The 13,469-nt window shown below is 43.8% G+C and overlaps 1 protein-coding gene across 2 annotated transcripts in view; it reads left to right on the plus strand.

Moving 5' to 3' along the window:
* MYOM2 (myomesin 2) overlaps positions 1 to 13,469 on the plus strand; it is a 105,265-nt gene that overhangs the window by 23,885 nt on the left and 67,911 nt on the right. For both annotated transcript variants that reach the window (XM_054982628.1, XM_054982636.1), the window contains exons 7-9: positions 9,114 to 9,202; positions 9,286 to 9,336; positions 11,843 to 12,007. In XM_054982628.1, coding sequence (XP_054838603.1) covers positions 9,114 to 9,202; positions 9,286 to 9,336; positions 11,843 to 12,007 — 305 coding nt within the window. The remainder of the gene's footprint in view (positions 1 to 9,113; positions 9,203 to 9,285; positions 9,337 to 11,842; positions 12,008 to 13,469) is intronic.

The following is a 13,469-nucleotide window of genomic DNA, read 5'->3' on the forward strand; positions in this document are numbered from 1 at the left end:
AAGTTTTCCCATAGTCCATGAGCTCTTGGTTTTCATGTATCTTGTTTTTGACCAGATTCAGGAAGCAGTTGACTTGCGTAACAGTTGGTTGCTAGACTACCACATTCTACCTCTTAATAGGGGTAGAGGATCTAATGCCCTTATTGAAGGCCTTCGGGATGCAGCATCAGAGGCACTGGGGCTGATATTTCAGCACTCTACAGGAAGTTTGTTGGTTGCATATATATCCTGCCTTTGTTCCATCATCATAGAACTCAAAGTGGCACATATAAATTTGCTAGGGGGTTTCCTACCTGGGCACTGATTAGACCCAGACCGGTTGTATTATGTGCTTCTAACCATGTCCTGGCAGGGATGCTGAATGGATAGTGGCTACTGGCATGGGCCAGTGATGCAACCTCCTGTGCCTGCTAAGTGTTTCTTTCCACTCAACAGCCTTGTACCTACCTGGTCCTGAAGTAGGAGCTCCCTTGGCTCTGCTACCATCTCTGATGCCCTCTGGTCTGGGCTCCAGGGCACTTTAATCAGTCAGTGGCCTACTATTAACAAGAAGATTTATTAACTTCTCATTAGGATTGTCTGCCTTGTAATTTCCTCCATGTTTCTGCTTCCTCTTGTTGTCAGAAAATTGAATCTTAATCTGTTTAGTCTGGAGTTAAACGTGAGATTTCTATGCATTATCTTGGTTTCATTCCAGTATCATTTCCTATGATGTACCCAGGGTTTTCTTTCTGGGAAAAGAGGTGGTGGAACTCAGTGGGTTGCCCTCGGAGAAAATGGTCACATGGCTGGTGGCCCCCGCCCCCTGATCTCCAGACAGAAGGGAGTTTAGATTGCCCTCCATGCTGCTTGGTGGCACGGAGGGCAATTGAAACTCCCCTCTGTCTGGAGATCAGGGGGCGAGGCCACCAGCCATGTGACCATTTTCAAGAGGTTCTGGAACTCCATTCCACCGCATTCCAGCTGGAAAAAAAACCCTGGATGTACCCGATGAATCTCTAAGACCAGCTGCTTTGGATTTCCTCTATGTATTACTTATTTATTTATTGAATTTACATTATTTATAGTCCACCTAAAATTATTCACTGTAGTAATACCTGGTCCTTATTCTCAGTGGTTCATCCCAAAGATGCCTATGAGTAGCTTGCAATGGCGTACAGAATTGAATGCTTTTTGTCTCCCATACATAGCTCATAGGGTTTTATCTCAGTGGGTTTTAACTTAATTTAGATTTCCCCCTTAAACCTCTTCATATATCAAGAGAAATAAAATGTCTTTTCAGAGGAAAGCTATAGATCTATACATTCAAATTGTAGAATGAAAGAAAAATAGAAATATAGTGATGGAAAGGACATTGTGGTGTGGGTCATTCTATCCAGTGCTTCTTAACATTCTGATCAGTTGCCAAAAAGAAATAGGACAAGGTCATCTCTTTCCTTTTGCCTAACCTGCTCCATTCCATCACATCTCTATGCAACTGTATCCACTGTTCTATCCATTCAAAAGGTCTTCCAAAACAGTGTTCACTTTCTTACAGAGAATATGGAAACTACAAAGTAGTTTCCACCATATATCCAAACTCTGCTTATCAAGTTCTCTGTTTTCCCCAAGAAACCCAACCCTTTATGTTTTCCCTTGTATGCCCAAATTCTCCAATTCTCTGATAGTTTCTGTACATACATTATGTTCAGGACGTTTTATGAATTTATTGAAGCGTAATACCAAGAATCAAACTCAGTTCTCTGGTAAAATCCTTTTCAATGTCAAGTTGGCATTATTCTCCTATTAATGAAACCTGTGATGTGTGAAGCTGTGCATAGTCTTCAATATGTCTCAAATGAAAATAGGGACATTTGTGTACCTGGGGTGCCCCTATGCTTACATCGTTTTCTTTTCTTTTCTTGCTCTATGCTGCATTCATTTGCTCTGCAACAGTTTGTTCTGCATTGGTTTTCAAAATAAGTGTTTTAGTAAACTGACCACAATTTCTGCACACACACATGCATATAATGCAATAGCTGAAACTCAAGCACATTCAGTAACATTTACTATCTGGATAATGAATTATGAAGTGGTGGGGAATGGAAATAATTGCACATTAACATCATTTTCCAAAAAAGTGCCCCTCTCCCAATTGTTCTAAATGCTAAAACGAGGATAATGCTTTCCCAGGGACAGTTATAAGAAAAGAAGGATTGTAACTAGGACATTGTCAAAGTTAGAACATATGTGATGGTAATATAATGTTCACTTTTGTGGCATTTTGCCCCCTTTATGAGACCTATATATTGCTGCCTTCCTGACTTCTGTAATGTTCCCAAAAGGTTTTTGCTGCCACCAAAGACTTAGAGCCAAGCTACAAGTGATGCCTGACACAAGTTGGATACGTGTCAGTTTCCCTTTAGTTTTGATGGGAAGTGTAGGCATCCTGATCTTGCAGCTTGGCTGTAAAAGCCCATTTAATTAAAGTTTGTAGAGTGGGCAGTCTAACACAAAAGCTTTAATGTGGACCAATTGGAATGGGAAGGAGAATATGTGGTCAGGAGGGGAGTGCAGGTGTCGGGCTCTCACCGGGTGCCCCCTTTTCCTCCACTGGGTGTGTGGGGGTTTCAGGGCCCCTCTCTTCCTCCCCGAATCAGGACCATATTCTTGGTGCTGCTGATGGCTGGGGGGGGGGGGTGAGCGCTTCCCCTTCGCTGCTGCCTGGCTGAGCATGTGTGCCTGGTTGTTCCAGGGCAGTGCAACAGCCAGCTGGAGTGTTTGCCCCTTGCTCCCCCCTCCCTCCCCACACTGCGGCTCCAGGCCCAGCTCAACCTGGTTGAGCAGGCGTGCCTGGCTGCTCCAGGCTGCACTGCAGCAGACAGGGAGGGCTGGAGTGTTGCTGCCTCCTCCTCCCCAGCCCAGCCCCCACAGAGTGACGGGGCTTCAGGCCATAGCCTGGCCTGGCTGCGTGTATGCCCAGGCCGCTATGGGCCACCCTGTGGTGGACAGAATGAGCTGGAGCATTGCTACCTCCCCCTCCCCGGCCCCCGCAGAGTGACAGTGCTCCCAGCGTCTCTCGATTTGGCAGGGAGAGGTGGCCACTAGGCCGTGGCCTGAAGCCGTGCCATGCTGCAGAGACCAGGTGGGGCTCATGCGTGCAGTGGCCAGGCTGGGCTGCAGCCCAAAGCCACATCGCCCAGTGGGGGCTGGGCAAGCAGGGAGAAAGAGGCAGCGACGCGTCAGCCAGGCTGAGCTGGGCCCAAAGCTGTGGTGCGAAGAGGGAGAGGGGAACAAAGGGTGAATGCTCTGGTCAGCTGCTGCACTGCCCTGGTTCAGGAGGGGCAGGAGTGGGGCCCTGAAACCCCCACACACACCCAGTGGAGGGGAAGGGGAGTGCCTGACAAGAGCCCAATGCCTGCACTCCCCTCCCAACTGCATGTTCTCCCTCCCATTCCAATTGGTCCACTTTAGAGCAAAGCTCTAATGTGTTAGACTGACCACTCTGCAAACTTCAATTAAATGAGCTTTTACACAGAGAGCCAAGCTACAAGACCAGGATGCCTAGACTTCCCATCAAAACTTAAGGGAAACTGACATGGGTCCAACTCAGGTGTCACTTTTAGCTTTGCTTTTAGTTCTCTTATTTTAAATTGTAGTATAGGAGGGCTTTGTTATAGCTGGTAGAATGATAGAATGGTCAGCTTGTGGGAGTGGCTGTGAGGTAAAAAAACAGGCATGTTGCTTAACCAGAGACAGTTTATGTCATGCTCAGGGCTCTGGGCACCCGTCCCAGGCGCTGAGGCACTGGGGATAGTTCCCCTGTTGGTCAAACAGTCACACAGAAAGCAGGTAGTGTAGTCCAAAGTCAAGCCGAGGTTCAGAGCGAAGAGGTCAGTCTGACAAGGGAGTGTGCAAGTGGGCATCCAAAGAGCTATAGCCAGGTCAGGAACCATTTTGACAGACCAATAGAGGATCAGGCAGGTGAGAGTCCAAGACAAGGCCATGGTCGAGTAGTGAGGATTCAGTCCGGAGACAGGCAAGGAGCAGGGCAGGAATGGAGAGCTTCCAGGCGCGGAGCTGCTGGACGCAGGGGAGTGGTGAACAAAGTTGCTCCTTTTATGCTCAGGTCAGCGTAAGAGGGCAAGGGCCAGGTATTTCCCCTTCACTTGATTGTGGCGCCTTGCCCTTGGAGCCCAGCTCCATCCAACGCTGAGCCTGCAGGCGCGCGCTCCTACGCCTTTCCCAAACAGCCTCCCTCACTCAAGCCTTCTGCCTTGCTGCTGGCTCGAGAGGCTTGGATGTCTGGGGCGCTGGTTCCTCCTCTTCTCTACGTGACCCCTCACACTCACCAGCTTCCACAGAGGGACCTGGTTGTTGGTCACTGGATGGCTCCTCTGGTTCCATGGACAGATGTCCTGCCAGCTCCACTGGCTCTTCCAGCCCCTCATCCTCTGAGGAGAACTCGCCATCAGGCAGGGATCCCAGCCAAGGCTGGCCCACGACAGTTTATTTATAAATACACATGTGTAATAGTTACAGAATAATTCTGAAGCATGTTGGTTTCAGAAGAGTTCATAAGCATGATTGTTTCAAGGTAAGTATGGCTCTTCAAACATTTATAAAAGGACTTCGTCACAAAGACTTATTTTTCTCTATGTACCGCTTAGGCTAATTTAATCCCCAAAATCAAACACGCTGACTTTTTCTCTCAGCATTTCACTCACAGAATAACTTTCTCTTTTCTGTGACACGTGCAGACACCAACTGACTGAACTTTTTCTTTCAGAACACTCTCTAAAAACGTGCAGTTCACTCTGCCCCCCAGGGTACATCTACCCTCTAATCACAGCATGCTTCACTCACCCATCCAGCCCCACTCCTTCTTGCTTTAGAGGCCTGCATTTTTAACCACAGTAAACATGCATTCAAAAGCTCACCTTAACTAGATGATATAAAACATACAAAAATATAGGGCAAGCCATTTAAACTTAAATTCAACTTGACTATTATGACTCTTAAGTCCTTTTCCACACCACTTTTGGCCCCCCAGACATTCCCTTCCATCTGTGACAGATTGTTCTTAATTTAGCATGCAAGGATTCTTATTGAATTTCATTCTCCTCCCTGGACTACTCCTGGAGGGCCCCTGTCCCCCAGGAACTGCATTTTGTGGGGTGTTTGGGCTGCTGTGAAAGGGCGGGGGGGAGATGACAACAATCGCCCACTTTCCTTGCACCCGTGGAAATTCTAAGAGGGATCTAAGATTGTGGTTTAGTCTTATGTTTAAATGCCACTGCAGTACACAGACTGCTTTTAGGCTAAGTGGAGCTTCCATTTTCAGATGCAGCATAGCGCTGAGTAGCAGGTTGTTGTGAAAAACATCATCGTTTTCATGGCTTGCTTTGGAACTTCCAGACTGCAGCTGCTGCAGAATGCTGGACTTGATCTAGATCGAGGTCTTGATCTAGAAAGGGAGTTCTTATGAGGAGAGCAGTCTGACTCATTAAATCCAAGTAATATGTCAATATTGATGGTTTTTCTGTATGGTGTACAATTGGGTTTGTATTAAACTAAATTAAAAATGGGACGCAATATATTATTAATCAGGCTGCGTTAATCTGACAGAATGTATTTATTTAAAACAATTTTATGCCACTTTCTTAGCCAAGGTGGCAAATATCAAACATTAAAACATTTCAGCATTAAAAACATTTAAAATAAAATATATAAATCAATAAAAAAATATAAACATTTATAGCATCAAAAACCAGGGAAGAGGCCAATAACAGTTCTTGGGGGTATGCCAAACAGAACAACAAATAATCACCTGCTGGCAGAAGACAACAACAGAGGGAATTCAATAGATTTCAAAACCATTTTTATAACTGAATTGAGAGTTCATGTAGTACAGTGGCTAGGCTAGAGTGATGGATTAGGATCTAGGCAACCCAGATTCGATTCTTCGCTGTGCCATTGAAGGTCGTTGGGTGGCCCTGGGCCAATTGCACACGCTCAACCTAAGAGCAAGATCCAGGTCCAATAGCACCTTAAAGACCAACTCGATTTCCAAGGTATGAGCTTTCAAAGATGAAGCTCTCTTTGTTAGAAGTCTTTAGGGTGCTATTGGACTCAGACCTTACTCTTCAGCTGTAGAACAACATGGCTACCCATCTGAAACTCTCAACCTAATCTACCTCACAGGGTTTGTTGTGAGGAAAAAATGGGGGAGAGAAAACTGTAAACTGCTTTGAGTCCCCATTGCAGAGGAAGGTGTGGTATAAATGAAGTAAACTAAAATAAAAATAATAAAATTAAAATTAAAATAATAAAATAAATAATAAACAATAAAAATAAAATAATAAAATAAAAATAAAACTTCCTCACTAGATGACATAGTAACAACTCATTTTTAAATATTAATCTAGGAATCTGTTCTTTTCAGGAGTTCTCTGAGAGATTTGCCAATTTAATGCAAAGTCTTTATATCCACATACAGCACACAGTTCCCCCCATGCCTATATAATACACTTTTGTGGTAATGCACAATGTACAGATTTTCATGACTAATTGTGGTTTCTTGCCTGTGTTATTTTCTTTTTGCAATGATCTGCCTCTAGGAGGAGCTGTAATCCTTACACATCACAAAAGCGATGCCTTTGCTAGCTCTGCAGGTATACTGTCTTTTGTAGACAAGCAATCAAAATGAAGTTGTGTATATTCCACCTCTGAATGTTGGGTGGCATAGTCTGCAGTAAGCATTCTGGCTGCAGCTCTATCCTTTTTCTCCCCCTCCGTCTTCTTCCTAGCCTTTTCACTCATGGAGAAAAACGTGGCTGAGACCTACTTGTCTGCTTTCACAGAAAGCAAACGACAAAATCTGCATCCCCCGTCACGCTTGGTATCCAAACTCCCTGTATCTCAGTCTATGTCCGCCACGTAAAGGGTGCATAACATTACAGGCAACTGCAAACAATATTTGTATCTCTTTCACCTGACTTTTCCAAGATAAAATATACTTCATCTTTGAAGAGGAAAACTAATGCAGGTGTGCTAAATGCTCTATTATAGACACAGAAACTTCAAAGTGGTGGCCTCTGATACTTCTTGGATAGAATTGGGGGGAAAGGTTGCACAACAAACAGAAAGATGAAGTTATGATGAAAGTGGATTTTATACAAATGCATGCAAGCAAATATTTTGGAATCTATAATCACAAAAGTATCTTTTAAGAGGCAAAAATGGAAGTGCAGTTTTACAAAGCGTTCAGGAGAGTTTGATTCTGCTTATGCATCCCTCTCTGTCTACTTGTGGGTTACTTTGGCTGAGCAGATTTATTGAAATGGCAAGTCTGTGCCTTGATCCTAATATGGGATCATTACAGCGATGTGGGAACATATTTTGAGGCCACATGTTGCGAGTTCTAGCAGCAAAAGAGAATGCAAAACCAACAGACTGGAAAAACTCTGCACAGCATTTTATTGTTAATATTAGTCTCTCTACTCCTGGTGCCAGAGTTTTGCATAAGATTGCCAACTCCAGGTTGGGAAATTCCTGAATATTTGGGGATGGAATCTGGAGTAGGTGGGGCTTGGTGACAGGAAGGAACTCAACAGAGTATAATGCTATAGAGTCCATCTTCCAAAGCAGCCATTTTCTCCAGAGGAACTGATCTATAGTCTGGGGATCAGCTGCAATCTTGGAGATCTTGGAGGTTGGCAACCCTTGGCTTGCAGCTGGGCCTATGAAGAATACATTGCCTTAAGGCCAACTTCCAGAAGGCCTACTAGCCAAAAAGGGTTCTTGGCATGGAATTAGAAACTGTGAGCTAGCTTGATGCAGACTGAATATTGTCCTGCTGTTCTAGTGTAGATTAACATGGCTACTTACCTAAAAATTTTAAGAAGCTGGAAGTGGGGCAACTGAATAAACAAGAGTCAAATAAATCTAGTATGTGAGTTTTTTTTTTACACAGCAAAGACAGGAGGCATCTAGACTCACTCCATGCTAGGGAAAAAACCAGCATCTGCCCTTTAATGTGATATGTATGCGCTGCAGCCTATGTTTACATAGCCCCATATTACTTACTACTCCCATAGTAGTTCTACAGTATTGATACAACCAAGGAAATGATCCCACCATTAGTCCCCTTTATAATTTAAATCATTATATAAGCATCTTGTGGTGTTGTATGATTTTGGTCAATTTTGTTTAAAAAGCAGTACTAGTAAAGTTCTTTGGTCCATTATTGTGCTGCTGAATTAGTGCAGAAGGCGTAGAAGCTGCCAGCGCTCTCCACCAGGGAGGCAAACAGAGAGCTGATGAAGCTTTCTTTAACATCTGTCTCCACAGAGAATCCGTCAGAGTGTACAAAAGATGATAAGCATCAGCTAGTCACTGGCTAGACCTAGCTGGTAAAAAGTCCTTCAGGGACCATTACCAATGCATTCACATTGCTGTCCCATCTTCTGGCCTGTAATGAAATTAGAGCCATTGTAGAAAGACACAACTGTATACAAATAGGTCCCCTTTCACATAGATTATTGCCTGGATTCAGTAGTAATGTGGTTTGTAGAACCACATGTAACACCACCTTCCTAGATAGGGGTGTCATATTCTGTCCAGGACAGACCCAACAGAAGCAAATGTCTACCACTGTAGATCCTTGAATGCATGAAGCTACCTTATACTGAGTCAGGCCACTGATCTATCAAGGTTAGTACTGTCTTTCTACTCTGACTTGCAGTGGGTCTCCAGGGTCTCAGAAGAGGTCTTTCAAATCAACTGCTACTTGACCATTTTAACTGGTTTAAACTATGAATTAATTTGGACACCTTAGGGTCAAAATGCCCCAAGATGTTCTGCTGGGCATCCCACGACCAAACCAGTCAAGAGTCAGGGACTGAAGGTACAAAATTCAATGACTTCAGGTTGCTTCTCAGGTAGAGTTGTGAACTTGAGGTTGGGAAATTCCTGGAGATTTGGGATAGAGCCTGGGGAAGGCAGGATTTGGGAAGAGGAAGGACCTCAGAAGGGTATAATGCGATAGAATCCATAGAATCTTTAATGTGTAAGTATTTGAATGAGAGTCTAAGCAATTAGGATTCTCTCCCTCTGTTTCTCACCCTGTTTAGAGCCAGCTATGATGATACTGCTACATATTCCGCAGTTGCGACAAATGTGCATGGGCAAGCATCAACCAATGCTGCTGTAATTGTGAGGAGTAAGTCAGCTTTGGATTCTTTTCAACTGGACTTTCCTACAGTGATGTTTTTGGCACTTATATCGCACCTCATTATTTTACAGGGTACAGAGGAGATGAAGAGCCATACCCTGCTGGAGTTTTACCCATTCATTGTAAGTTCGCTTTGTAATGCTCAAGGGGGTCAGAAAACTCAAGGGTACTTTATCATAAAAATGGATCTGGCTTTCACTTTGCTACTGTGCCCAATTTAGAAGACTAGTTCAACCTGTATACTATCAAACAGCCTGTGAACAGCACATCTCAGGAATACCCTCTCTCTCTCTCTCTCCAAGCTCGTCTGTCTTATTTGGTTTTCAGGAGGGTCCAAGCTATAGGTCCCCTGTCCCTGCCAAATCTGCAGGAACTACTAACAGTGCCTTATCTAGAGCAGAGGTGTGCACGGACAGCAATATGAACAAAAAAAGCCACGAACAGCCCGATCAGCTGTTCGCGAGCAAGCTGTTCATGAGGCCCCGTTCCCTACGAACATGTGTTCATTCCAAGCCCTGTTCGTGGTGTTCATCAGCCATTCATCAAGCCAGACAGTCTGGCGCCTTTCAATCAATTCCCTTGGCAACAGTAGGCACCGACTTTCTGAACTCTGTCTGAACTCCTGTTGCCCTGGAAACCCCATGCCATTTACAAACGACGCAGGGAACCTTCTTCCTTTCTGTCTCCCCCCCCCCTCCAGCCAGCTGGGAGACTTTGAAGGTGGTTCCCCATTCCATTTGCAAATGGTGTGGGGAACCTTCTTCCCTTCAGAGTCTCCCCTCCCTCCAGCCGGCTGGAAGGCAGGAGACTTTGAAGGGAAGGTGGTTCCCCATGCTGTTTGCAAATGGCGCAGGGAACTTTCTTCCCTTCCAAGTCTCCCCCCTCCCTCCCATGAACAGCCAACCACGAACATGTTCGTGAACAGGGTCATGTTCGTGGTTGTTCGTGATTCCCTGTTCGTGGATGGCAACGAACAACGAACATCGTGTTCGGTTTTTTTCCTGTTTGTGCCCATCTCTAATCTAGAGTGGCCCTTGCCTTGTGTAATTAATTCTCCAAAATAACCCACCAGTGTCCAAGGCTTTTATGTTCCTGCTAACAAGTCAAAACTATACTGGCTTTAGTTATTAAATGCTGTTTTTAAACACTGTTTTTCTAATGCTTATTATGGCATAGTCCAGTCTAGTCCACAAAAGCTCATCCCATAATAAATCTGATCAATTTTAAGGTACTCCAAGTTTTGTTTTGTTTTGCCACAATAGACTATCATGGTTTTTCCTCTGGAAATTTAACTTTAAGGTTTATGTCATGTATGCCTGCCTGCAGTACATGCTGTGTGTATGTTATATGCAACCTGTGGGTCTTCTGACACTATGCAGAGCTCTGAGTACCATTCAATGTCTTTTATTTAGAAGTTCCGTGTGCTATCTCTGCTTTGAAGTTAAACACTTTCACTTCTGCAGCCAACGGCCTTGAGACCAGATGCAGCCAGTCTGAAATGTATCTTCCCTGAGAACAAGGATGATTTCATTCCCAATTGCTATTATTGCTTATCGTAGTCTAAACTCTGATACTTTTTGTCTCTGGCGTTTGCGCCAGAATTCCAACAGGCTACTAACCTGGGGGCGGGAAATTAACCTATAGCTAACCATGCTTTTCCTCAATACGTCACTCCTGCCAATTCCACTGTCTGAGCACCTTGAACCTGATAGATCTCTAATAAAAGTTACTTCAACCAATTCGCCTGTGTGATTGTTGTGGAGAACCTGGAGATTTACTTGCCAAGGATTGACAGTTTATATATTTATGTGCTTGAGAAATTCTTTGGTTTTGGTTCAAAAAGTGCAACAAAAACACAGACAATGTTCAAAACACATCTTAACCTTTGGTTTTAGTCTTATTCAAGAACAAGGGTCGACCATTTTTGATTGGGAATGGCTTTGGCATAGTAAAAGTGGTTGGTAGACCTCACAGTGGATGGGTGCCTGCATGTTATCCATGATGCTTTTACTTTGCCAAAAAAAATGGCAATGAGTGAAGTCTTTGCACATTACCCCTAGAAACTGATAAGACCTTAGGGGACAAATTAAAAGATGGTGTGAAAAGGCAGAGCAATTTGGGCTGTCATTGTGTGATTTCCTCATTCCTATTTGGTATAACCATTTAATACTATCTGGCAGTTGGGCTAGTTGTTCAAAAACATACATGAGAAAGAAAACACAGCAACTTCAGTAGCACCCAGACTACAATATGTTACTTAGAATAGAGACATAAAATTTTGTGTGTGTGTGTGTGTGTGGGGGAGAGATAAAATTAAAAACTATGTCATTGTTATTGGTGTAACCGAACACACATTGTATTGTCCTCAATCAGCTTTGACCAAACAGCTTTTACAGGTTTTTGAAACCCTGCATACTTGTTTAACAGAAGTGTAATGAGATGAATGTAGGTATATTCTCTACCTTTAATGCTCTTTTAAAAACATTGTCTGACGTCTGTATTTATGCTTGGTTCTCAATCTCTGTGGCGTTGTTGCCAGCCCATGATAAAGGTGCGCATCTGAGTTATTCATCATTTTTATCTCTCTCATTCTACTTCTTATTGTCCTCATTCTTGCTTTGCATGCAGTACCCTTGCCACTGGATGTGTGCTTCACCCATTTTGATGTTCAGTTTTTGGAGAGGTTTGGTGTCACCTTTGGTATGGAAGGTGAAAGTCTTGTCCTCCGATGTGGTCTCCTGGTCACACCAGAGCTGACTCGTCTCCGGCCTCGTGCTGAATGGTACAGAGATGGTAAGTTTTTCCCCTTTAGAGGAAGTCTGTGTGGTTACCCTTCAACTGGTTTTGAATTTGTGAAGAGATAACAATATAGTCATGTCAGTTTTAAGTGTCCTTGGGTAGATCCTTCAACTCTCAGAAAACGACAGTCATCCAGAGCTTGTTTCCTATTGCTATGCAAATATGTAAGGGGCTCCACATCCTATTGTTACTAATATTAGAGAAAAAGGTCAGTAGAAAAGTAAGAAAGCTTACTAATTGGCTGCATTTGATACATATTGTTGTACTTGGGATAGAAATGCTTGGATTTGCATTTATTATGTCATGCGAGTCATGTTTCTTTTCTGTCTGGTATTACAATCACCTTTTATTATGTTTTCCCTTTGTCTCCTTTCTCTGAATATATGAATGATAAGGTGCTGAGGTGGACATGTGTGATTTACCTCTGCTAATTAGGCCCTGGGGAATGAAGTGCTTGTTCCAAATTATTGTAGTCTAAAGCATTTACTGTCTATTAAACTCTGGAGGATACGTTAACAGTTTATTGTTGTGCCTTTCCAAGCCCATTGACTCCAGTGGATTTTAATGGGTGTTGCACTGGAATCAACTGAATTAGAGCCAAGCTACAAGTGACGCCTGACACAGGTTGGACACTTGTCAGCTTCCCTCAAGTTTTGATGGGAAATGTAGGCATCCTGGTTTTACAGCTTGGCTCTCCATTACAGCTGCAAGACCAGGACGCCTACATTTCCCATCAAAACTTGAGGGAAGCTGACAAGTGTCCAACCTGTGTCAGGTGTCACTTGTAGCTTGGCTCTCAGATTCTGTGGGCTGAATCTCACAGAGTGTTTCTGCTGACAGAAGGAGGTCCTTCAGCAGGATGTGGCTTCTTTGCCTTCTTCCTGCTGCAGCCTAAAGTATCTCTCCCCAAGTGCTGTTACTGTGAGTCCCCTGTTCTCTCAGGAACAGTATTTCAGGAGGCATTTTTATCTCTAGCAGAAGGGGGAAGATGAGGAACTCACACCCTACCGACAGATATCTTTCCATCAGCTGAAACTGGAATTCAAGCCTATGTATGTTTATACATTCTGGAAATAAAAAAGAAACATACTTCAGATTCTGGCTGCAGATTAAAATACTAGAAATCTTGTGAACGATTAGGTAATTGGCAATGAGGATCCTCAACTGTTTGGCAGTGAGGGAGGGCTAGCAGGAGGATTAAATCCAATTCTGTTCTCCTTCTTGAACAACTGCCCTGCTCTATTGGTAAGTTGGGCATATGCAATCCAGACTGTTGGATGGGCTGGAAAAACTGAGGGGGTATCTGGGGAGCTTGCTTCCACGTATGGCACACAGGCTAATAATGAAGCAAAAAGAGTCTAAATATTTTGGTTCCCCTTTATGAGTTGGAATTGGCCAGCTGTTTCACTCCATCTTACTTAATTCCCCTCCTTACTCCAGCCCCTGACCCACATGC

Source organism: Eublepharis macularius, chromosome 1, assembly GCF_028583425.1.
Source record: "Eublepharis macularius isolate TG4126 chromosome 1, MPM_Emac_v1.0, whole genome shotgun sequence".
NCBI classification, from domain to species: Eukaryota; Metazoa; Chordata; class Lepidosauria; order Squamata; family Eublepharidae; genus Eublepharis; species Eublepharis macularius.